General features: G+C 33.9%; 2 protein-coding genes across 3 annotated transcripts; one reads left to right on the forward strand and one right to left on the reverse strand.

Moving 5' to 3' along the window:
- The first annotated feature begins 4,200 nt into the window (after positions 1-4,200).
- Positions 4,201-17,444, forward strand: LOC148613563 (phenylalanine-4-hydroxylase-like). Of its 2 annotated transcripts, XM_088586945.1 has the most exons (14): positions 4,201-4,367; positions 4,975-4,992; positions 8,112-8,234; positions 9,184-9,364; positions 9,808-9,896; positions 10,410-10,477; positions 11,157-11,207; positions 11,570-11,715; positions 12,073-12,208; positions 12,443-12,569; positions 12,989-13,084; positions 14,380-14,513; positions 15,245-15,360; positions 16,399-17,444. In XM_088586945.1, exons 1-14 carry the CDS (start codon positions 4,293-4,295, stop codon positions 16,452-16,454), a joined length of 1,416 nt encoding a protein of 471 aa, XP_088443071.1. In that variant the 5' UTR covers positions 4,201-4,292; the 3' UTR covers positions 16,455-17,444. The 2 variants fall into 2 exon arrangements, with proteins under 2 accessions (XP_088443071.1, XP_088443072.1); XM_088586946.1 differs by lacking the exon at positions 4,975-4,992.
- Positions 17,445-18,085: 641 nt separating this feature from the next.
- On the reverse strand, positions 18,086-25,160 carry LOC148613564 (peptidase M20 domain-containing protein 2-like). Its single transcript, XM_088586947.1, has 6 exons — positions 24,646-25,160; positions 23,708-23,856; positions 23,068-23,210; positions 20,679-20,833; positions 19,706-19,949; positions 18,086-18,950 (listed from the first exon to the last, which is right to left on the reverse strand). The coding sequence occupies exons 1-6, from the start codon at positions 25,003-25,005 to the stop codon at positions 18,799-18,801; spliced, it is 1,203 nt and encodes a 400-aa protein (XP_088443073.1). The 5' UTR covers positions 25,006-25,160; the 3' UTR covers positions 18,086-18,798.
- Between the last annotated feature and the right edge of the window lie 1,959 nt (positions 25,161-27,119).

A 27,119-nucleotide genomic window follows, 5' to 3' on the forward strand; every position in this document is an offset into this window, starting at 1 on the left:
CACCATCGGGAGATATGTGATCGATTATGTGGGAACGAAGAACCAGACTTCAATGAAATCACCATTGGAAGGTTTTCTGGAACAAGGAAACAGTCTTAAATGAACTCACCATCGGAAGGTTATTCGGGAGCAAAGAACCAGGTTTAATGAAACCATCATCTGAAGATAAATATTAGAGCATGTAAAAACGCTTCAGTATAATTACAATCGGGAGATTACATGAGATCAAGGAACCAGATTTCAATCAAACCATCACCGGGAAGTAATTGGAGAGCAAGGTTCCAGGCTTTAATAAATCCACCATCGGATGGTTATGTGGAGGTGATGAAACAAGTTTCAACGAGTACACACCATCGGGAGTTATGTTGGAGCAAGGAACGAGACTTCTATGACAAGATCATTGGATGGTTATGTTGCAGCGATCCCGAGGAAACAGGCTTAAATGAAACCACCATTGGACGTTTATTCGAGAGCGAAGAACGCAGCTTAGTTTCGTCTTTATTTTTGTTATGTAACTTGAGTATATAGAGGAAACTCTTTAGTTGTACCTGTGTATAATAATGTTTTGGGGGCAGCTGTAGCCTGTGTTGTGGTGTGAGGGTATCTTCGTTGTTCATTTAGAACCAATAGGTGGGAGTGGGCTGCAACCTGCCCTGTTGTGTGAGGGTTTTTTCGTCGTTTATTGAAGACCAATGGGTGGTCTTGGGCTGACATTTTAATTCCAGTGGGGTTGTTGTATCTTTGACATATTAACCATACCTACAATGTATTCTTATTATATTCGATGGTTATACCATCAGGAGGTAATGAAGAAGCAAAGTACCAGGCTTCAATGAAAACACATTCGATAGGTTATAAGGGAGGAAAGAGCTAGGCTTCAATGAAACCATCTTTGGTAGGTTATGTAGGAACGATTAAACAGACTTCAATGAAACCACCATTGGGGAGTTATGTATGAGACAGGAACCAGGCTTCAATGAAACCACCATTGGGGAGTTATGTATGAGACAGGAACCAGGCTTCAATGAAACCACCATTGGGGAGTTATGTATGAGACAGGAACCCGGCTTCAATGAAACCACCATCGGGGAGTTATGTATGAGACAGGAACCAGGCTTCAATGAAACCACCATTGGGAGTTATGTATGAGACAGGAACCAGGCTTCAATGAAACCACCATTGGGAGTTATGTATGAGACATGAACCAGGCTTCAATGAAACCACCATTGGGGAGTTATGTATGAGACAGGAACCAGGCTTCAATGAAACCACCATCAGGAGTTCATGTGAGAGTCAGTAACCAGGCTTTTATGCCACTAATATCAAGTGCTTGTGTTAGAGCAAGGAATCAGGCTTCAATGACAAAGAAGGGAATCTAGGGGAAGATAACAGGGTATGCTTCACTTTTCTTTTCATTAATCATTAAAATTTTGTTCATCTAAAGTTTTTAGCTTCATATCCTTCTGATATATTTTTTACAGTTTTGACTTTGTTTGGTAATAAAATATAAATTTACAAATATAATTTGTTGTATAAATTGTGCTTATTACCAAGTATACACTCTATCGCCATTTTGTCATTCAACCTCTTCAATCAACATCTAGTACATTACTTATGTTAAGCCGTAATTAACAGAAAATGGGTGTGATCATTCAAACTCATGACATCATAATAAAAGAGGAACAAGTGAATGTGAATATTCACTGCTTTGATTTGTAGCAGACCTATCCGCGGAGCTGGATCTTCAATGTGTTTAGGGACCGTTCAATATTTACCAGATTGCTCGGTCAGTGCAATTGCATATAGTGCCAGAAGCGGATTCAGGCGGGGCGTGGCGGGCGTCCCCCCCTAAAATTTGCAAAGCAAGGGTTGTCAGGGGTAGAGTTAGGCGGTTTTAGGTTGAAACTTTAATTCCTCGCTAATTTTACCACAAAAGATATCTACATTGACCCACTCTAGAAGAATATTTCAAAAATTTAACCTCAATTTTTTTTTCGCATCACTCCGCTCGGCGAATTTTAACTGTGCGCCCCACTAATGTAAAATGCTGGATCCACCCCGAGTGGTCACATTCCTCTTACAGCTGGGCAAAGGTTAATTGTTACATGTTCTGGGCAGGAACTTTTTTTACAGCAAATTGTTAAAAATATATACAAAATAACTACAGTCTTAAGGTTGTTATATGGCGCTGACGGGAGTACACTTGTAGAACCCGTTATTTTTGATACACCGAAGCGACCATCAAGCCTTGCTTCGTTTAAAAGACATTTTGTACATGAATCTTAAATAAAGCGTTTTGATTGATTTTGTAACCTAATTACATTGTAGTTTATTGATTGCATAGCATCCATTAGCAACCCGAAAAGTCGTAATATTTTGCACAAATAAATATTTGTGTCAAAAATCAAATTCTATACGCCCCAAGGATATTCAATTCATAATTCATTTGCATCAATTCTATGGGTAAAAATTAAGTTAAAAAAGGCATGTATATTACATTGTTTAAAGTATTTAAATGCAACAATCACACAAAAGTATGCATATGAATCACTGCCATCAATCAAAAATCACCGAACGAGCAAATACTGGGTGATAAACTTTATACCAAGCAAGCAGACTCATTTTATACTACCATTCAAACGATCAGTTCACATTAGGAACTTTATATGAAACAATGTCCCATTCAGGGTGATAGTATTTCATTAAACGACCCAGTCTTGCTTTGTATTCCACTGTCTTACTCTGTCGGAAATTTAATGAGCTACAAGTGCTATTAATTGTAGCGCGGGAATGAAAATAATTAATATTACGCAATAAAAAAAACATGTTTCAAATTCAATGCAAACCAAGCACGACTACTTTCTATGGTCTTTTGTTACGTCGGCCAGAGCGCGATTACTTTCTTTCGTCTGTTGGTACGTCGGCCAGAGCACGACAACTTTCTAAGGTGTGTTGGTACGTCGGCAAAAGCCCGATCACTTTCTATGGTCTGTTGATACGTCGGCCAGAGCGCGATCACTTTCTAGACTCTGTTGGTACGTCGGTCAGAGCGCGATCACTTTATATGGTCTGTTGATACGTCGACAAGAGCGCGGTCACTTTATATGGTCTGTTGGTACGTTGGCCAGAGGGCGATCCCTTTTTAGAGTCTGTTGGTACGTTGGCCAGAGGGCGATCACTTTCTATGGTCTGTTGGTACGTCAGCTAGAGATTTTTTTTCCAGCGTACATCAATGTGTATTTATATTTCTTTGTACATTACCCCCTTTGTGTGCCTGCGCTATGCCTACTTTTCATAATCAATGAACCCTCAGTGGAAAACCTTGACTATGATGAAACAATAATACCGAAGCAGCGATGGATCCAAAAATTCTGAAGAGAGGGGCCGCTTTTCGAGACAGGGGACGTGCGGTACATATTGAAACTTTTAATAATAGTTGTGACATTGGTGATCCAGCATATATAATTTTTGCTAAAATGTGAAAAATACTCCAAAGTTAGAAGTCAAATTATGTCTAAATTATCAAATATCCTCAAAAAAGATATTGATTCGATTAATTACTACACACTGAAACAATGTATATTCAGTGATTCATATACTATACTAAAGATTATCACTAATTTTTTAGATATTATTTTTTCTATCAGAAAAAATTTTATTTCATAACAAATATCTCTTCTCATAACATTTGATTAATACTCTATTTACATGTACACCGCTACTATATATGTTACTCTTTTATATATCAATTATATGGGCCTTTGCCAATTATTGTAATTGTGTTTGTGCCAATAAAGAATATTACTATTAGTATTTGTATAATATTTAAGAGTGAAAAAAGTGTAAGGGGAACTAAATTTTTCATTTTCATTTTTTTATCTACAGTATTTTGACAACTTTGGTTCATTTTACCTTAATTTTTATCGAAATCTCTTTCATCAGTCCCCCTTTTCTAATCTGACCCTGCCAAATCTCAAAGGAAGATTAATTAAGATATGAAAAGAAGTTCAATTTCGTTAATTCATACGTTTACGTATGGTTTTAAGCCTATCAAAATTTATTATCTTGATTATCCTCAAGCTCGCTTAAAATAACAAAATGACCGGATTTATTGTGATAAATGTGTTTGAGATTTTACTAAGCGAGGTGTGTCACGTTCAGCCAATCAAATTGTTTGTTGTCATGTTTTAACCTTTACTGAGATGAGAGGTTAAGGCCATTTTTATTGATATTTTTCATGAATATTTGTCGTTGACTGTAATTTCCAATAGCAAAAGTAAAGTTATCTGAAAATGGATAATGGACTGAAAAATGATGGGCCGTCCCCTCTGAAACGTCAAAAAGTGGAAAACGGAACTTCTACCGGGGTAAGATATTTCAGCTGGTTAACCCATGCAAACATTTGTTAAAAGTAATATGTTTAAATGCCCTTCGCCAAGAACATTTCAATATTGACTGTTTAATTTAGGTCATTTTTGTTTGCTTTTGTACTGTCAAAATAAATATGTCTGCAGATTGCTGTTATCGATCTCCCTATTTTTGTTCTGTTTCTCGCAATTAATTATGTAATTATTTCAGCTGCGCTGAGTTCTTAGTTTAACTGACCGGCCAATTTTCTTATTTAACTATTTTTACTGCACCTTAAATGTGTCAGTGAACGAAGTCTAACGTATTTATTACACAGTTGATTAATGTATATGTAGAAAATGGAAACTTAGTCTACTGTTTGGATCTCAAAAATCAACAGGACCGGAATCCTGTGCGTTTGTTAGAGACATTTAATTAAAAAATATCCTAACTGACACTATAAACAATTAATTTACCTCCATGTTCAGTTCAAGAGCTGGTTAATCAAACATTTTATGTTCTTGAAAGGTACTTGCAATCATTGAATGAAACCCGTTACCAAAGGAAGAGTTAACTTTTTTTCAAATATTCCAAACGACATTTGATTTGTTTATAATTTCTCATCAGAGCCATGACGCAGTTCAGGTATGCAGTGAATGTTTTCATTATCAGTATCATGGCTTATGCATATCATTCTTGTAATGCTTTATTTGCACTTTTTATGAAGGCAACTAAACTTTTGTTTTTAGGGTAGACCAACTGTTGATATCAATTGCACCTATTTGCTTGTCTCAGTTCTAAATGATGCAATCACGCACAATGAACTATAAAAAAGTCATCTATCAACAAGTTAGAAGCATTATGATTGACTAGATACATTACATGTACATGTAGATATATTTTGATACAAGATTATCATAAAATTATCATGATTTATCCTTCAACTTTGTTGTATTCTGTAGAATTTCTGAATACACCAATGTGTTTACTATGAGCAAATTTAAAATTATTCTTCTGCAAATATCTTATTTTCAATAATTTTTAGAATAAAGAACATCAAAATAAACCAATCATTGAGTAGTCCAATGACAATACAATCTCGCCTTTTAAACATTTTGAACCAACATGTAATATGTGATTTTTCAGTTGTAAACCACCATATGTTTTTTTGTTTTTTTATTTTGTTTATTTTTAGTTGTTTATTTTATTTTATTTTTTTATTTTTTTATCTTTTTTTATTTTATTTTTTTTTTTTTTTGAAGCGCTTGAAAAATATGTGGTACACACTGAATGATAAACAAATCAATCTGTTAATACTTTTTGTGTGCATTCCCCCCCCCTTTTTATTTAAAAAAACTGCTTAATTATTTATGATCTGTTTGGTTAATTGAGTTAATTGCAACGGACGATTACAATTTAAGTGCCAACCTAACGTAAAATCTTGTTTATGGTTTGATGATACAGTCAAGTAGAAAATAAAACCCACACAAACTTTTGATTTACTGAGAAATACTAAGCCTCTTTTATACATATATTAGTCATTTTGTTACAAGTAGTTTAGCCGAAGTGATTACATACAATGTACAATCATGTATATGTACAAGTAAAGAGGGCCAAACCCTTTCTCCGAAAATGCTACGGTAACCCTGTAAATCGGAAATATTAAAACATGCTTAATTTCATATTAATACTGAGAACTTGTATTTTCTCAAGGAAGGGCTTTTAAGTCAAGAACTATTTTTAAAATTAACTAACAAAATATAGACGTCAATACAATGTATCATTAGTTTAATTAAGAGTGCTCGTCGTACAACTGACTGAGTCTTTGAGAATGGATTATCAGATCTTTGAGGTATTTACGTTTTATACTCTTACTGTATGTTACTGCACCGGTCTACCTTAAAAACAGGCAGAAACTTCTAATAAGTGATTCATGCATTTTTAATTCCAAATATCCTTCAGTAGGCTTTATATAAACTATATTCAAAAACAAAAGTGCTAATTAAATTTGCCCACTGGAGATCCCAACACAAAATTTGGCTACGTTCTACTGCAGAAAAGTACGGGAAAATTTCCCGCCAGAATTTTTACACTGTAACCAGTCAAAAAAATATTTCCCAATATATAACAGGTCCAAAGAAATGAACATAAGAAGAGTGCACTATAGGACGTAACATTGTATTGAACATTTTCATTGATTATCTTGAGCTATGATGAATCATCCCCTGCCTGGTTTTTAGACAGAACCATATTTAAGACTTTAAAACTAGCTCCATTTACAACAACAATTTATTTTCAGACGATCGAAGTTGTGTACAAGGTCGTCATGACATGTAATATGATTTTGACTTGGTCTCGGTTTTGTCTGACCTAACCTATACTTTAGAATTGTCTGATTGTTTGTTTGTTGGGGATTAACGTCCGAGCAGCAATATTTCAGCTATATTCAGACGAATTAGTATTGTCTGACAACGACGTTAAATTTGCCTGCATTGCCAGAAGTTTAAAACGCCTGGCTTTGCCTTAGTATGTCTGGTCTTAAACTTTTTTTTCTGAAATTTTTCATCTAATAATACTAATGTTATATGTGGTATCACTGTTTGACCAGCATTTTCTATAGTTGAAATATTGCTGCTCGGGCGTTAAACCCCAATAATCAATCAATCAATCTTCTTGAGCAGTGCTACAACGGTTATGCCTAGGCATAAGAAATTAATATATTTTATTTTGATACAAAATATTTTAATTTTCATTTAAAGTATGCTTGTTTAAATGAAGTCTTTAGGCAGTTATCTTTTTTGTTTCTCTGCTCAACTTTTTTCCAATCAGATATTTTAATAAAAATGTACATACAACATACAGTGCATTTTAAATATAACCACATAGACTTGTCTTGTTTTTGATTGATAATTCTTAAAAAAAAAGTTTGATTTTCGTTAGCTCTCTTTTCTTGTCGTTACTTGTATGTTTTTCGTATTTATAATCAATGACACTAAAATTCTTTGCTTTTTCCTTCACGTGTATCACATTTTAATTTCGAAAATGCAAAGTTTTGATCGAGTATTACCACTTTCATAATAACGCAAAAATCTTCGCTTCTCTTGGGCTTTGAACACAATCGAACAAAATGACTACTAGTATATGAATGCACGATTCCTATTTTGGCCTGTGCATCGAATTATCGTGCGTTGACCTTTTCGTATGCCTTTTTGTACAGTAAGTGGGACTGAATCTATATATTAGTGAACGGTGAGCAATAATCGGACACTTTTGCTAGCAGTAGGTCATGGGGAAGAACTTTAACAACTGAAAGATTTATTTTTATATGTAGAAATGGTCATCTATTTTGGCAAACGCAATAATAAAACGATAACAATGTCAGTATCTAAATCACTTTTTATTACCAGACTTAAAATTGAGTACTCAAATTATCTTAGCTTGTTCATTTTTAACCCCGCAGAATCTGTAAACCCACCAAACGATTTAGGACCAACTTCTTTAATATGTTCATTTACATTTGTTTCGTCTGTCGTAATTTATTTGGCAGATGTTTATTTTTTAACTACGTTTCTGATTATTTAAAAACTTTTCGGTTTGTCTGTCGTTGTATGGGTTAGTTCGGAGGCTATTTTCTGTGATGACTGAGGTCACATTGTCATGAAGTTTGGTACTTTGGTAGATCATTGCATGAACCTTGAAGGTTGTAATTATTTTATGGTTATCACCAAATGAGATTGTTATACCAAGAAATTGTATTATTGTAGAAATCTAGTTTACCATACCATGGTTATTTAGAAGAGAAACACGGTGGAGATGGGGGACTAAGTCTTATCTTTACGTTGCCTGAGAAGGTTGGCGCTCTTGTCAGTGCACTTCGCATATTCGAGGTTAGTAGAATTAGCTATTTTTAAAATCGTATTTCATGAAATAGAGATTTTCACTAAAATTAGACGAAACTTCAGCATTACGTAATTATTAACTTTCATATTCATGCAAGGCGGGGAAATCAAATGATATAATAGTCTTGTAGTCTTCGATGTCACCAAATGTTTTTATTTTGTTGTTAATATGTGTAAGACGAATATTAAATGTCTTTCAACTGCAAAGTCATGTTACAAGACTAAGCGGAATTCCAGTCCTCTGAAATAGGAAAGATGATTATTGTTTTGTTGCTTATAGGTTTCTATAATTAAATATTACATGCACGTTAAGAAACCTAGTAAAACGAGCGAATCCTTTGTTCGAGACTGCTCATAATATTCTATTTTTCGACACATTTTACGTTGAGTATAAAATGTGTTATTATATTAATTGTAATGTGAAAATTGTTTTTTTAGACTAAATCGCATAAATGTAATAATTATTCATATCAAAATCACGTTTTCATACTATTTGACCTTTTTAAACCAGACCCGAATCACTCCTGTCTATACCAATCACTAGTCCATGTTGGACCCTTATCTTTAGAGAACTTTTCCTGATGTGCATGTACCGCTGTATTCGCAATATGCATATGCATGAAACAAATTTAAAAACAATGGTCCATTTGCTGAAATAATATTACCCATTTTCAAACTGACGTTGAATGGTTTCAGTTTTTGAGAAGGTTTTCATGTGCGGTTCCAAGGAAAGGCGTACCCTCTCACCAAAATTAAAAAAAAAAGTCTGAAATCTTTAATGTTTTTTTTCACAAGTTCTATCCCAAAACTTTTTTTTGTCTTGTTTCTTCTATTTCCCCTGTCCCTAACTTGAAATCGTGCATCCGTCCCTGTTTTTTTTTATTGAAAAAAGCATCTTAAGTTTTTAAAAAGTATATAAAATTAATGACATTTTTAGAAACACAATGTGAACCTTCATCACATAGAGTCTCGTCCGTCCAAACAAGACAAGGCACTGTATGCTTTCTTCGTATCATGTGACAACAAGACGGGTGGACTGAAGGAGGCCATTCAAGAACTGAAGGAAAGGTCGACAACTCTCAGCATCATGTCCAGAGACACCGATGACAAAGATTCTAGTAAGATATATGTACATGTATTTTTTTTTTCGGACATTTTTAAGGATACTTGTATTTCAAAATTCGTTAATTTTACATTTATTTTTTATAGGTTGAAAGTATATTTGATAGAGGGATTTATATTTTAGGCCTCATTATTCCTTTTAATTTAATTGTTCACCCTATGTAACATATTTATACATGAAAAAAGGCATGTGAATACTTAGTGTATTGTTTTTCAACTTGACGATCTAAATTTGATTGTTGCTTAAATCTTTCAATACCGGATACAAACAGAACGATGATGGTATTTTGATACAACACAGCTGTTTCTGCTACCTTGCACCATAGAGTGAGCATGCATAAATTACAATGTTAACATGCAAATGTACATAATGTATTTAGCAAATAAAAACAGGTACGTAATCACTTGTTTTGATCCTTACATTAACCGATATTTTCAGTACCTTGGTTCCCACGGAAGATTGTAGAACTTGATCGTTTTGCCAATCAGATACTGAGCTATGGATCTGAGCTGGACTCTGATCATCCAGTAAGATACTTGTCATTGAAGTGAAAAGAGACTAGATATTACCTGATTCTCATTGAAATTTTGTATTCAGCACTCATTTTTATTATACATCACTGTATTAGTTTCGTTCTGTTCGATAAAAATCAAAAGCTGTTTAAGGAGGTAGACCTAGGGTAATGGGCATAACTCTTACACATCATTGGAACGTTTGTGTAAAGCATTTTATATCATTCTCATCTAAGCATCAAAGTTACTTGGATTGATTTAATTCTATATCAAATGAACGCTTGATGGATTTTGGTAAAATTGAATATGTTGCAAACGTATCATTGATTTCATGAGTTATGTCCCTTATCCCGGGTCTTACCTGAATCCTTAAAATAGTAAAAGATCATAACTAGTTGAAATATGACTGAATGATATAACTACACTATTACTGTTATGTGTTTTTGTAATAATAATGAATCTAACAGTAACAAGCACGTATCAAGAGTGGATTAATTTTAGTAAACATTCGTATCTTTTATGTTTTAGGGGTTTACAGACAAGATTTACAGAGCTAGACGCAAAGAATTCGCTGACATTGCATTTCACTACAAACAGTAAGATTGTAGCTGTCAATTTTACTTCCATATACCATATTTTTTTTTGTTTGTCACTGTTTTCTGGTAGAACTTTTTGGGGCTGGATTTGGCTTCCTGTTTTGATATATTTTTTTTTTATTTTGATTACTTTTACTTAATATACAATTAACTTTTAAAACACGTGTACAGCATGCCAAAATATCCAATATTTATACGATTGGATAAGCCTTTATGACTTCAGTTATAGTTGAAAGAGGGTTTCTGATAGTACTCAGTTCGTTTTTTTTTTTGTTTTTTTTGTTCGGTGTTTCCTGTTATCTTGGATATAACTAAACTGGGGGATTTTTTGTTTATAATATACCTACTAGCAACCTCTAATAATGTTAAGAAATATTTCAGTAGGTTAACAACTTAACTATAATAAAGTGTCAAAATAATATGTTTGGGGGTTTTATAAACAGTAATAGCTCAAAGATGAGCCACCGTCTTATATTTTTAATTCTGTGTCTTAATAAAAAGATGAGTTTAAAACATTGAATAAATTAAGTTGATTTTTCAAATAAGAAGCAATCACTTATTTAACCCGAATAATCCAGGCCCTCTCCATATCCGTTTCTCTTCTACTCTTCTTGAGTGATCGTAGGGAACGTAATATAACGACTGGATTATTCGGGTTACCAATGATTGTGTATTTCAGTGGACAAGAGATTCCAAGAGTAACATACACACAGGCAGAGATTGAAACATGGTAAAATTAACATAGTATTACATGTAATATACATGTAAGCTGTCATCACCAAAAAAATATTTACTCTTTGTTATTTTAATTGGAAAAATAGTCACCAATATAAAAAATGTGGTTTCAATTACATGAACAACACCATAAACACGAGTATATTATTAGTATGCATTTCAAACAACAAACTGATTTATTCTTTTAGCTTCAATTTGTCTGAACCGTTATTTTATGATCTTGAAGACTGTTAAAACTCAGCATGATTTTCATTGGTGTAAAGCACTGTCGGTGAAATTACAAAAGTTACATACTGTGTTTTTATGAAGAATCAATTGTATTTCATACTTCTTACCGTGAAGTGTGTGTATTTAAAGGGGCACTATTTTTCGAGAACTGACCAAACTCTACCCAACTCATGCCTGTCAGGAGTTTAACCATATATTTCCACTGTTATGTGATAACTGTGGTTTCAGAGAGGATAACATTCCACAGCTACAAGACATATCAACCTTTCTACAGGGTAAGACATATCAACCTTTCTAAGACATATCAACCTTTCTACAGGGTAAGACATATCAACCTTTCTAAGACATATCAACCTTTCTACAGGGTAAGACATATCAACCTTTCTAAGACATATCAACCTTTCTACAGGGTAAGTGATGCCTAAATATTTCGATCTTACATAGCATACTGAACATAAGCAACACTATTTCAAATGTCAAAAAGCAGAAGATTCATTCGCATGTGTATTTCCACTTCATTTTTTTTCACAAGACCCTACATCTTCTATGTTACTTTCTTTTTCTGTTGGAAGTTTTAGTATTACTATTGATAATTCCGAATTTTCTGATTTCCAACGTTCCCATTGTTTCAGAATGTTCCGGTTTTCGACTTCGACCTGTTGCTGGTCTATTGTCATCACGTGACTTTTTGGCTGGATTGGCGTTCAGAGTGTTTCACTCAACACAGTACATCAGACACGGATCTAAGCCCATGTATACACCAGAACCGTAAGTTATGTTTATAGCACTCCCTTTCAGACATATTGAATTCTGTATCTCACTTGGTGCACGTGATATCTATTGATGGCTGCACCGTTAAACTGAAATTATTAGTGTTAGGACAAGAAACCAACAACTTTACAAAACCCTATCGAAAATAAGGGTTTTGCACTTTAGATCATTTTTTGGTCAATTTCTTGCTTATTGACACCATTCTAATGATAACAACACGGTTTATTACAGAGATGTTTGTCACGAGTTACTTGGTCACGTGCCGCTGTTTGCTGATCCATCATTTGCGCGATTTTCACAAGAGATAGGATTGGCTAGTCTTGGAGCACCAGATGAATACATTCAAAAGTTGGCAACGGTAATAATTATATCTTTGGTCGATATGGGTTTACTTAGACATATTAACAATTGTAAACAAAGCTAAATAATGAGTCCAAAACCCCGTTGTAAACAAAGCTAAATAAGGAGTCCACAACCCCGTGAACTGAAAGAGAGCAGTCTCTGTTATATATTATTATACCCTTGCTATAAAGTGATATTTGTTCATATTATATATTTTCGTACTTATGCTGTTAACTTTTTGGTACATGTATGACCAATAAAACAAATATTTTCTTTAAAAAAACGAAATAGTAATTACCTGTATACTTGTCATACAAAACCGATTGAATGGATGAAAATCGGGGGAGCGAACTGATCATAATCCAATGAAAATTAGTTCTATTTTAGTCTCCAAAAAGGATATAGAACGGGTTTTTTATGTTCTTTCAATTTTAGTGTTACTGGTTTACTGTTGAGTTTGGTCTCTGCAGACAGAAAGGTGAAATCAAAGCTTACGGTGCAGGTCTTTTATCTTCGTTTGGGGAATTACAGGTAAGTTAATTGTTTTGCTTAAGTTCTTAATGTTACATGTATGAGCGTTTTTAGACCACAAATTATTTTGACATTTGGCTTTCGTGAATATAATTTGTTTGATCTTCGTGAAATAATACAAAATAAAGGGATGAATAATTATCATTTTCTTGTTTTTGGGATGATAATTAGAATATGATGGATGACTTTCAATTTGTACTATAGTCAACATGGTTCCATACAAACCACAAAGAAAAGTATGGTTAATTTAGGGGTTATTATCTTAATTATAACGGTTAGGGTTTATGACCAATAAAATTTGACCTAAGTATTAGTGTATGGATCTCTATGAAATTGAACCACAAAGTTCCATACCTCCAAAGATCAGCATGGTAGTGTATGTCTATGTTGGATGGTTGTCTGTTCACATAACAATATATTACGTTTCCGGGAATTCGGGATCCGTTCCGATTTCCGGATAAAAAATTTAGTTGAGTTTTTTTTAACTGCCGGTAGCAGACTTTTTTTTGGAAGGATACAAAAATAGGTTTGATTTTGAGGAGTTCGATCTCAACTGTGAAAGAAATTGAAGGCTTAAGGTGCATAAACAAAAATTGTTTGGTCTTTTGATAATAACTTCATAGATTTCTATGAAATTTTTATATAAGGTTCCAAACCTTAGAAGGAAGGTCTTGCCTGACTTGAAACCAATTAGGAGTTATGACAGGAAAAGACTCGGAAGTAAAAAAGTATCAAAAACTACAGTTGATGCATATAGCTTATTTGTTGTTTTAAATTTGGTCATACCCAGAAACTTACGCCATTGAATCAATGTAATAAATGACGATCCAAACTTAGAGTTGTATGAAGCTTATGTTGTGTCTGTGCTTGTCCATATTGTTCTGGAACCGACCTATACTGTCTTATCAATCTCCGCCAATTTTATTGTTTTGGGAGTACTATGTATATGGTAAATTGTGATGTTAACAGAAATACATGTATGTTATATTTTTTCTGTTCTTCGTAAAACAGATTTATTTTGTTGTTTAAGAATAACCAGATAATAAATCTGTTTAAATGTACATATGCATTGTGTTAGGTGATAGAAGTTCAGGGTTTTCACTGCTTGAATAATATTTGTGTAGGATTTATTTTGGTCTACGAATTTGTAGCATTAATCATTTATCTATGTACACATTTATGCCTTTGGGATTGAATTTGATGAATCTTGAATAAAGCGTGAATTTCATGAATACAGTCATGTGTGATAAATATTAACAGAATCTGAACTGTAATGAACTGATTTCATTTTGTAGTATTGCTTGACTGAAAAACCAGAGAAAAGACCATTTGAACCTGCTAAAACTGCTGAACAGACTTATCCAATTACCGAATTCCAACCAATATATTTCATAGCTGATAGTTTTGATACAGCCAAGGAGAAAATGAGGTATTAATACAGATGTACGGACATTATTGATGAATGAAATATTTTAAAAAATATATATAAAACAAATATTCGAGAAAAAGGAACAATAATAAAAACTGCAATGACAGAGAGAAGGGTTCATAAGAAAAGAAAGTTCCTACCATCAGGGTTGCACTAATTTCTATTATTGAATTATGAATTGACTCATTAGGACAGTTGTTTAACTTTTTTAGCTATTTTTCATGTTCTGAAGTAGGGTTCAGAAGAAATAGCTCTCAAAATAAAATGTAAAAACTTCTATGGTATGGTTTTGATAGTGTTATATTAGTACTTGTCTAGTCCATATAAAAACAGATGAATATAAAGGTTTAGTACCATTCTATGTGAGAATCAGGCAATGGGTGGCTCATCATTTTTCCCAGTTTAGTCATTTTGTCTGAAATATATTCAGTACATTTAGAAAACAGTCGAAAACTATTTAAATTTATTCTGAAACATCTGTGATGTAGATATTTTATTACTGCTTATATAAGGAAAAAGTGTGTGAAAATTTTCCCACTATTTTTCCATAGTGTATTTCAGCTTAATATGACTTTTCAATATCTTAAGAAGACAAACTTTACAAGCACTTTAATAATTATTTCTGGATCTTATGAGGTATAAATACTTGGATACAGCAAACAAAATCTCTGTACCTTACACACGTTTTGCCGAATTCTTAGAGTAGTACTAAAATTCTTTTTACTTACTAGAACCTATGCAGCAACGATTCCTCGTCCTTTTAGTGTTCGCTATAACCCATACACTCTTTGTGTAGAAGTGATTGATAGCAAGGACCAGATCATCAATCTCACAAAGACAATCAAAGGTATCCCATATTATTTTATACTTTAACGTTCTTCTTGGGGTATGTTATGCCCACTTCGCTTCACGGCTTATAATATGTGTTTACTGAATATTTTAACTATTGATGGGGTTGAAGTTATTTACCTTTTATTACATCTCCGTTTTGTGGGAGGCATATTGTGATGCATGATGCCCGTCCGTCTATCCGTCCATCCAATACTTTCCGTTAGTTTTCTCAGAAAATTCTTATCACAGCAACTTGAGTCAGACAGATGCTTTAAATACATGTAGATAATTATGCTTTACTCTGGGTTTCGATTTCAGACTGAAGCGACATCAAGTTGACAAATTTCTGTTTATATTTTGATCATGTGATATTGCAGAGACGAGGAACGGGCATATCATTTTGGTATCATTTCTCACAGTTAGAATATGAAACAAAATCATATCACTTGGTACACAATCTGATATAGAACTGGGGCTACGTGTAATTTCTCCTCCACTGTATTTCAAATTTAAATATTCAATATGCTTACAAGGCCGCTGTCTACGCAGTACATTCGAAAATTACGAATTTTAGTTCATTAGTAAAAGCTGTCTTTTTGTGATGGGAATAAAAGTATGTACTTTTTAAGTCACATAATATTTTATGTTTTTTGTAAAGCTTGAATATATAAAAAACACACCTGTCTGAGACAGCTGGAATGTGCAGTCCTAAAAAAGACAAAATTGGACAAAAACCATCTGTAATACATATTTATATAAAACCAGTCGCGGGTGCAGTGGCAGGGTTTCAGGAGTCCCGACCCCTTTTGTTGGGCAAAAAGGAGCAAATAATATCTGGGAGCCCCCTTCTCTAATCCGCCGCTGTAAAACTAATGACTATTCAGATTAAGCATGAAAAGCTTAACTTTCTAAACGAGGAAATTGTATGTTTTAACTTGTAAATAATGAGTGTTGACATTTATGACAATACCAACACCTTACAGTGTATTTATACTAGTCATGTACATGTGGCATGTTAATCACAAAGCTAACATATTACCACCTGTATTTGTAGGTGATTTATCTCTGCTGGAGGATGCCCTAACCAAGATTGGCGACCTGAAGAAATAAATATGGACCAGTTACTGTGATAATCAAATGGAATGTTTTAACTTGTATATAGATTGTATTGGTATTGGTCAAGAATCTCTATAGTATGGTGTTATTTTAATATGAAAAGCATTTAATTAAAATGAAATACTATATTTTTACCTAAGGGGACTATTTTTTTAACTTTTACTCAATTTTATGAGTAATTGACCATCCTGTGTATATGAACTCCGAAGGAGCTTTTAGTTCGGTTTTTGGTACTTACAATCTCCATGTTAAAGATTACTTCTGTAGGGTGACTTTTATACCCATATTATTTTGTAGAATTTTAATTTGTTTCAAGGTAAATATGTTTTGAATGTGTCCACTATACTCACAACACATTTTTTGTATAAAAAAAAATCAATATATCAATATGCAGTGGCTGTTAAGATTTAATGGTATTTTTTTTAGTGAAAATACATTGTCAGGTGGTTGGGATTAAAACAAATAATTATTCTGTTTATATTCAACGGATTTACAATATCACATAAACCGTTGAAGTTAAAAAAAAAACTTGCTTTTAAAATAGCTGACCTATATATGCTTAATCTCCCTTATGTGTTGTAATATAATCAGGATATATTAACATGGTACGTGTACAAGGGTTTAAGGAGGTAGACCTTGGGTAAGGGACATAACTCTTGATTATATCATATTCAATTTCACCAAAGCCTACATGTATCAAGCTTTCATTTGAAAATGAATGAAATCAGTCCGAATTACTTTGATACTTACATGAAATGAATGTAAAATGCTGAATACAAACGTTCCAATGATTTGTAAGAGTTGTGTCCCTTACCCTAGGTCTACCTCCTTAAGTGGTTTGATGTATTACAATTGCTTGCTTCTTCAATAAAATATTGTGTTGCTGCCCACTTTAAACCTGATAGTTCTAGCTGTCATTTAAAGGTACAAAATTCACTGTATTAATACGTTTTGTTGACAATAAATACCGCATATAAATCCAAACTACTTGTTCATTGTTATTTAAGTATTTGAAATATACATGTGACGTAGAGAAGTATGGTCCTTACAACTATCATTTAGATATATAGCATTAATGTTGGTCCTATTTTATCCCGATACTTCTCTATTTGCCGGAGTCAACAACAGTAGTTAAAGTGTAATATAAAGTCCCTGATCTGATATGGATATTGCTGTACCTGTTACAATCTGAATTTCGACATACATATCCTCTTGAGAGTCACGCGACGACTTTATATGGATTCACAATTGTACAATGTATCATTACACGTACATGTACAAGGCCTTCCGAACGGCATGGAAGCCGGTGACGCGTATACACGAGAAGCCTTAAGCTTGGTATCTTGTTTAAATTTTAACTCGAATATTTTGTTTTTTTGTCCGATATGCGTCATCTCTCATAATCATATGTGTTTTGTACACAGAATAGCATATGACATGCCTTTATTCGAGATACATAAAAAATAGGAGATGTGGTATGATTGCCAATGGAACAGTCATCCACCAGAACCAAGCAACGAACAATAAAACTTCTACAGGTCACCACCACACGGCCTTCAATAAAGGGTGAAACTCACCATAAAGCAAACTGTAAAGGCCAAAAATAAATGAAATGAAACAATGCATAAAAGACGAAAATCGACCTTATCTGTAGAAAAACATAAAACGAATAACATAAACATAAATAAAAAACAACGACAACCACTGGACTACATGTTCCTGACCTGGGACAGGTAGATCAAGTATGTTGCGGGGTTGAACATGTTTGCGAGCGCTCAACCTTCCCCTATCTGGAAGTGTTACAATGTATGTCTACACGAAATAAGTATGGTCTGTGCACATCTCCAGCTGAGTAACGTATCTAACCTCATAAAAACAAAGCCGAAGTCTTCGAAACAACGTCATTGTATTTACACAATGTACGCCCGTCTTTCTAGACGGGGCGAATTACTGTTCGTCCGTCCGTCGTAAACGCTTCACATTCTACAAAAAAGCTTTCACCTACTATTTTTGACGAAATTTTGGTAATTTCTATTGACCAGAGTTCCAATTTGATCGTTATATCTCTTTTTAATTTTACGTTTTCGAGTTATGAGATCGACTTGAATCGTGCAAAAATGGGAAATTTTCACGTTTTCAGATTATTACTAGAAATCCCTTCCAATAGGGAGATTGATTTTTTTCTATTAGTGTGATCTCCTGTCCGATTTTTATAAATCTTCGAGATTCATAAAAATATCCAGTGATTTTCCAATTGGTCTGTCCAGTGTATTATCTATTCGAAATTACATTCGCATCAGATGCAGATAACTTTTTTTTATAGATGAGCAAGTATTTTTCACACTTGATTTGATGTTTTTTCTTTAGCTTTTCTTTTGTTAAACTCTTCTTTAATGTCAGACAAAAGATCTGGTTTTGTCATTACATCAATTGCTGTCATAGCTAAAGCTTTGGCCATAGCTAATGTATATGGCTGAGCCACCGCATCACCTGAAAATTAATTATTCTTAAGGTAAAAGCAAGGCAAAAGCCAACATAGATCGAACATAAATCATAGGGGCTTGCTCCCATTATCAAATATGCAGCTGACTAGTTTACTAGCCTGGATGCATATTTGATAGTGGGGGCGTAATCTGGCTACATATTTGATAGTGAGAGCAAGCCCCTGTGCATAAATTAAAGAAATTGTAACACTGGAGTGAGCGATATCATCGAAAAAAATGTTTTGTTATACTATCAATACACAGACTGCCTAATGCAGGGGCGGATCCAGGATCTCAGAATACAGGGGCGATAATGGAATAAAATACCGAGCGAAGAGAAGCAAAACAATTTATAAGTTGTAAAATTTTTGAAAATCACGATTTCTTGCAAAAATAAATAATTTTTAAGGGGCGCTCCCCGCCTGAATATGCGCCTGTATTGTGAAATTTTCCGAATGGATTTACAGCTCATAAACTGTTAAATTAAATGATATTGTAATAAATGATCAAATAAGATTTGCTTAAAAAAATCCCAACTACGTCTTGGCGGACAAGAGGGTTCAATGACGTTATACTCGTTTGGGTCTGTTTGATTTGTTAATCGTTCTTTCCCCGATATGCATGTAAATATAAAATCTGCCATATTATGTTACACTTTATAATCAATCAATCAATCTAAGCCAAAAGCTTAATTCCCTGAGTGTGTACCGATTGAAAGTACATATACATAATTATGTGTTTTAAAAAATGAAAACAAAATACCTGATGCCGTTGTAAATCCTTCATTATGATTGCAAATTCTCGTTCCAATATAAAACTTTGGATGGATACTTGGGACAACGTTTGAAACATTTCCCATGTCGGTACATCCGCCGTACTTGTTCACTATTTCCGGTTCTTTATTGATGTGAATTCCTATTGATACTGCGTTGTCCTCAAACACTTTTGCCATCGTGCTGTTTGATTTTAGTGATGAATAAAAATGATCCGCAAATTTGTATGTAACCTGGTTTAAGTAGAAAGAAACAAGAAAAGAAGTGGTTAAGTTATTTTAGTAATTGTAGTTTTACTTCTATATTTACTCATGCAGTCGGATCATACTCATTAAGTAGAAAAATGCAAATAAGGACAGATACGGTTTGATTATGCTCATGCAGTCGGATTTTACTCCTACGATAAACGCGTGTGGTTTGGAAAGTGTATTTAAGGTTTTCCCTCAATAGGGTTTGTAAATCTCGGTCTAGTTTCAGTTTCCCTTCTGGAATTTCCGATGTAGACCGTATTGAAATCTTTATACTTCCGCGAAATCGAAACGTTACATCACAATGCAAAATGTTTATTTTATGGTTTTCTTAAAATTTTTATTCAGTAGAACTATTTATTTTTCGTTAATATTCAGTATCTTTACACAAAAAAGATATTTTGTCAAACTCAATGCCATGTTAATGACGAATCTCCATGCATTTGAATGGTATACGAGGACACATTCTCATGAAATAACGGAGTCACGTGACGAGACTTATATACTCTATAGATCCACGTGATACTTATGAATACAGCATACAAGTGACATCTCATTTTAAGATATTTTGTATATACAATACTGCATTCTTTTAAGTTAGTATCAGTTTGTTGTGCCTATTTGTGAAATGATTTGTTCCAGATGAGATGTACGATAGATAACAATAATCTGTCGGAACATCAGCCTCGAAAACAAATTGAAATTGAAATTTACCTCACAACCAGAAGACACGGCAGCGCCTTTAATACACTGAACAACCTTTCCCCTGGCAGCGACTAGTTCTTCGTCAGTAGGAGTATAGATAAAGTATTCTAATTCTGTTTCGTTCGGTATAATATTTGGAATATCACCGGCCTTTCTGAATACACCTGGTAATAAACGTCCAGTAAATTATATTCAATAATAAGTGCAGTTATTAGATTGATTACAATATTATACCTTAAGCATACTCGTTCCTATTAATATAGATTTAGTGAGTGCGTATTCCATTTTATCTTGTACAAACATTTTAGGCAATCAGTTGAAGTATAAATGGAATGTGCTTCTGGGAAGTATATTTGATGAGTTTAAAACAAATGAGAATACAAAAAAAAAAATAACCATAATTAAACGAACCAAATTTTTCACAAAGTTTGAATCTCTTCTAAGTTTTGCGACAAATACATGCCGTTGTAGTGCTACATAAATAAAAGGGGGGGAAGAATTGTTGTATTAAAAAAATAAATTAAGACAAAGGTTTACTGTACAGACGTCAGTGGGAAAATCTATCTAATTCCGGTACCAAATCATTAATATATCCCTCTCCCAGATAAATCTGTATAACAGACTAATGGTTAAAAGGGTGTCCAAGCAAAGACCAGGCATTGGGTGTTACATGACAAATATTGTTTTAACAAAAAATTCACTTATTTCATATCACAATGCATCCTTTCTAAAAATTGAACGTTGGGTTTTTGGTTAACTGCTACGATTGTAGAGGGATAAATTACATAGGAATCATTGAAATTTATTTAAGAGTAATCAAGGGAACCAAGGTTATAGCGGTAATCAAAAGAATGCAATCCAGCGACGAAGACCAAACATGGAAAACAGACATACACAACAAAGAACATAAAGTAACTAAAATCATACAGGCAAAGTAACGTAAGTAAATGAGCAACTCAGACTCCAATGAAAACTGGGAGCAAGGACCAGGTGCACCGGTAGGGTAAGCGTCCTCTGCTTTTCTAGAAACACCCACCGAGTTGCTCATAAAAAGTCGTCTGGGGTAGACAAACGAGGAAAGGAAAACTATGAACCGTTGAATAAATCAGTTTTCATGGTGCAGGTGGATATACCATAACGATCCACGAGTTCACGATGACGACCATAAAACTTCTGTAGTGATGACTTCAATCTTGTAGCAGTTCTAGCGCGATACAAATAGTCTGCGTAGTTTCGGCAAGCTCTGGCATAACGTATGAGTTGTGATATGAACACTCCATACGCAGGTGCTGACGGGATGTTGCCACAGATGAAAGGAAAGTTGACAATTCTGAATGAAAAGTCATCACGTTTGTCGTAAAGTTTGGTCAATAGTTTTCCTTTACCATCGATTTCTAAGTGTAGGTCAAGATATGAGGCTGATTTTACAGTGTCTGCAGTATCCTTTATCTCAAGTTCTTTGGGGTAGATGCGATGTATCAAATCCGCGAAATTAGGATTGTTTAAAGATAATACGTCATCTATATAGCCGAAACTGAGATTAAAGGATCTAGTCAAACGATATTTAAAAAAATACAAAATTCCAGCATTTTGTCAACATCTTCCTCTGTATATTTGGAAGATGATTTGGAATTATTTCTTACAAAGTATGAGGAATCTCTACTAAGAACATATATTTGTATTTAAGTGCACCATATTTATTGGAAAAAGAACGATGTATAATGTTTTAAGTCGGAATTTTAACAGAGTATGGTGAATAGAAGTATACAGTGTTGAAAGATGATAGGTTTTAATGCTATTATATTCAGATAATAGTCTTGAACTGATTGTCTTCAAAAGATCTTTCGAATTGTTTAGGATCCACATTGAATTAATACCACTACGGGAGTAACAAGTGTTGTGGTAGGACTGCAGACCCTCTTTGACAGTTGTGAGTATAGAAGTTAAAAGTTGAAAGAGGTTTGATGGTACATTTTGCATTTTCAGCTATGAAACGTTGTTTGTAGTTTAGGAATCCAGTATATAGACGGTAAATCACAATCATCGTCCTTGGTAGAGAGAAAAAAGGGATCAACTCTTTAATTTAAGCAAAATTTTGTTGCCTTGTTAGGGAAATTAAAAAAACAATATCCGAGCCATCCAATGTCGATTTAAAACAAACTTCGTCCTTTTTGACATACATAATTATTATGATATATACATTACACTGGAACAAAAAAAATTCAGTAGAATAAATTTAATCATGTGCGACCCAAATCATACCGGATCTGCCTGATTTTTACATGGACAGCCTCGTAATTGCAGGGGATTCGACGACACTTGTTTTTCCAATGACAACTAATTCACTTGTACACGTGTCTCCAACACTAGCATAATACATAATTATTTTCTATTTTACCCATTATTCTCCACGTTGGTTTAAATTGTTGCCTCATACAAGAAATGTTGTTGTAAAATGAAACAGCAGCATCCAAGGCATTTATGCCATCCCAAGGAAATGAGCCTGCGTGTGCTGACTTCCCGGTAAAACGTATCGTAACACTGAAGAAACAATACAACTCATTAACATAATAAGAATATTGTTTTATTGTAGAGCACTATTATATTCAGTACAAAAACTGACCAAAAGAAACTGTGCAATAAATTCCAATATTGACCTCACGTTTATACTTTGAAAGCGAGGCGGTCCACACAATATCCTACAGGTCCATATGACGTTATATGGACCGGTAGTTATATTTAAGAAATAAACAAAAATAAATAAATTAATTTTAAAGGTATGATATTTTGGGATATTATTGCTCGTAGTATTGCACTAATAAGCTCCTGAAATATTTTTTTCCTACTCAGGATAGTATTTCCCAATACTAGTATTTCACGCAATAACTCGAGCCTACATGTACAAATTATATTATCGAGTGAAAACTGGATTTGCTTATTTGAACCTCACATCAGGGAAACCTAATGTATTAGAATTTGGTTATTGAGTGTAAATGTGAAATGCGTAGTGGTTACCATCAGTGGCTTGGTATACTTACGGTGTCATGGCTACCATTAGGGGCTTAGGCAGTGTAAACTGGGATGGATGGGCCATCATAGCGACATCTACGTCATCAAACACGCCAGCATCAACAAGGTATGACTTGCCACATTTCCCCTCCTCACCCGGACATCCAATTATTGACAGCTAGAATCAATTAAATTTGAAAACTAAATATTTGAAACCTCGAGGGCCGGTGTACTAGCATCCGACCCTAGCACTAAATTAATATAAATTAATTTGAGATAAATATTGTCATCTGATTGGTTAAAATAATTTTGTTATATCCAATGAATAAAAAAATATTGACACGCCCCTTTTCAGTTAAATTCAGAGCTACTTTTGTCATGTGAAAAGATAAAAATATGTTTTAAACTTTTCCATATTTTTGCATATTTTGCTTATTGCACTTCGCGCAATAAACAATATGCACATGGAAAATTTATGTTATTTTTCAAAAGACAAAATTTTTATCACAGCCAATTCTTATATGGATGTAATGCCCATTATTGTTGATTTTGTAAACAATCTTTGGAGTTGCAAAAATCAGTCCATAATGGTCAAATGCATACATGTTTGTAATAATCTCTTTTGAAATGTATATGCCATAATTACTTTAGAATCGCAGTAATTTGTTTCAAATGTGTTGTATGTTATGTTTATTTGCCTAACCTATAAGGGTTTATTTTGCAATAACGTACTATCAAAAAAACATAATTTTCATGATAGTCCTCTTAATCTGATCTAACCAACTCATCACGTTTGTTTATTGCACACATATATATTTTAAGCAATTGCTTATGGTTAACAAGAATTCCAACCTACAAATACATGTACTATAGTAAATGTCGACTGTTAATACAGTGCCATTTTACATGGTCAATACGGTATTCAAGAATAAGCATACATACGTTACACAGCTGTTAATAAAAATACCTTGCCCAATTTCTTTTCGGATGCCTCTAGTGTCGCTTTAACTGCTAATCCAGTGGCAATTCCTACTTCAGATATCAAGTTATGTCCACATGCATGACCTATATTTGGAAGAGCGTCATACTCACAGAGGACAGCAATGTGGGGTTTACCATCACCAAACTCTGCACGGAATGCTGTATCTAATTTATATCTCCTTATAACATTGAATCCATTTTCTTCCAGAATTTTAGTAAGCATATCGTGTGCATTATGCTCCTGAAACGCTAATTCTGGATTTTTCCATAACTCCTGACTTAGATCATTTAACTTTTCAACATTTTCTTCTACATACCGATAAGCGTGTCCCTTTAGTTTATGCATAATAACAAAATACTATGACACAGAGCAAGAAAAGTAAATTAACGATTACAATACATGTATTATTATTATTTGGCACGTTCACTACAATATGTGCACACGTAACGCTCTAATCATCACCAATGATGCTTTATACATTTTGTACTTTGTTTGTATATGTATACACACATAAACTGTAATCACACCTTTTGAACTCTGACACAGGACGATTGACCCTAGACCAGTGACAAATACATTCGATTTTACTAACTATTTAAATGTAAATCCGTTGCCTTGGTCATTTTACCTAGCGCTGTCATATATTTTTTTTAATAAAATCTTTTCGGATTTTACTTTGACCTCTGCATGATGCTTACCAGCATTGAATGTACATTAGTATATTTACAACGTAAACGTCTACTCTACTGTAGAGATTAGTGTCCTGTGTTGACATTTTGAGAACGATTATTGACAACATGTGTCAGATCAGGACATTTAATGATATGTAAAAAATTATTCTACCCTGAACATGCAATTAATTTCAGTAAAGAGTTTTTTTCTCGTATATCGGACATATACATTTGTAGATTAACATGTACATAAATAAAACACGAAGTATAATATAAGATTAAAGAGATCATCCAAATATAATGTATTTATCATCGGTTGATTCAAGTAGAAGTTCGAAACATCTTGTGACCAGGTTGGAATGGCGGATCCAGGATTTTAGATTAAGGGGGTGCAGTTAAAATTTCGCCGAGCGGAGCGAGTCGAAACATTTTTTTAGGTTAAACTTTTGAAATATTCTTGTAGAGTGGGTGCAATGTAGATATCTTTTGTGGTAAGATTAGCGAGAAATTAAAGTTTCAACCTAAAACTGCCTAAATCTACCCCTGACAACCCATACCTTGCATTTTTTTGGGGGGGGGCGCCCGCCACGCCCCCGCCTGAATTCGCCCCTAGGTTGGGGTGCTGGGATAAGGTAATATGATCAATAATGGGAGTCCATATTCGAAATAAATAATGCTTTATACTGCCCAGTGTCCGATTAGGAATTAAAATCAAAATCTATTGCATGCTGTAATGGAAAACAATTCTGATTTTGAGATAACTAGGACAAGAACAATGTCAAAGAGGCTTAGGCTTCTAGCTGATGAAGAACATATCTATATATATAATATACTTCCATGGTCAAAGCGATTTCCGAACAGGACAGTAAGAACTAAGCCGGACAGTAAATAATACCGTCTGTCAGGGGTCTTAGGATTGATATGAATTGACGGTTGATATGGCGAAGACATACAATATGTAACTCTTAACCTATATAACACCACAAAATTTGAAGCATGTGCCGTATCACCCCAGGGAAATATTTGTATTGCCGCTAAGGAATTGATACGGCGCGCATGACACGTAAAATAAATTTTCACTGTGCAATACAAACATGTAGTAATTAAACAAGTATAGCAGCATCTTTCAATGTCAGTATTTTCCTTTTTAAAATTTTATTTCGAACATCAACTTAAGAATATTTTTCAAATATCTAGATGGCCTTGAAAAAAGGCCGGTGATAAGTTCTCAGTAATGACATCGAAGGCACATTGTCAAGGGATTCTATTCTGCGTCTCAACTGGATATTCTTTGGCATGAAGTTCGGCGTGGAATGTTTATATGGGGCCAGTATAGGCTTATTTGACTTCATGGAGACACTCTGGTATCGTATGTCAAGTTTGACTTCATAGTACTGGGGGATATTTCACCTATGATTCCGGTCCCTCTCCGTTTCTCGCTTTGACTGGTCGCCTATCATGTTCATTCATATGACAGTTAGAAAAATGAATCTCAATCCACTAATTGGATTTATATATAATAGAGGTTATTAACGCTGGTAACATCTTATTCTTGAAATTTAGCTCTTAACAAATTACAGGATCGAGCTTTCTTTTTATAGGACTGATTCAAACAACATGTTAGCCAATCGTCTTGGTTGTTCAATAATGAAACATCAAGATGTACTACATGTGATAGAAAGACACGCACTTTGAAATAATCTTAGTTGTCATTGGTCATTTTACTTTTTTTCAAGAGCAGAAAGAGGAGCATTTCTAGGACTTTGATTAAGCAATACTTTTGACTTC

Source organism: Perna viridis, chromosome 6, assembly GCF_037379345.1.
Source record: "Perna viridis isolate PV_CMFRI_1.1 ecotype Kerala chromosome 6, ASM3737934v1, whole genome shotgun sequence".
NCBI lineage: Eukaryota > Metazoa > Mollusca > Bivalvia > Mytilida > Mytilidae > Perna > Perna viridis.

What these genes read in the sequence shown, in the direction of transcription:
- LOC148613563 (XM_088586945.1), top strand. Translation starts at nt 4,293, where the DNA reads ATGGATAATGGACTGAAAAATGATGGGCCGTCCCCTCTGAAACGTCAA. An exon ending in ATTGCATTTCACTACAAACA is followed by an intron (nt 10,478 to 11,156) that starts GTAAGATTGTAG and finishes TGTGTATTTCAG; the next exon opens with TGGACAAGAGATTCCAAGAG. An exon ending in ACATTCAAAAGTTGGCAACG is followed by an intron (nt 12,570 to 12,988) that starts GTAATAATTATA and finishes TTTCAATTTTAG; the next exon opens with TGTTACTGGTTTACTGTTGA.
- LOC148613564 (XM_088586947.1), bottom strand. Translation starts at nt 25,005, where the DNA reads ATGCATAAACTAAAGGGACACGCTTATCGGTATGTAGAAGAAAATGTT. An exon ending in ACCAACGTGGAGAATAATGG is followed by an intron (nt 20,834 to 23,067) that starts GTAAAATAGAAA and finishes GTTTATTACCAG; the next exon opens with GTGTATTCAGAAAGGCCGGT. An exon ending in AGGATTTACAACGGCATCAG is followed by an intron (nt 18,951 to 19,705) that starts GTATTTTGTTTT and finishes ATTAATTTTCAG; the next exon opens with GTGATGCGGTGGCTCAGCCA.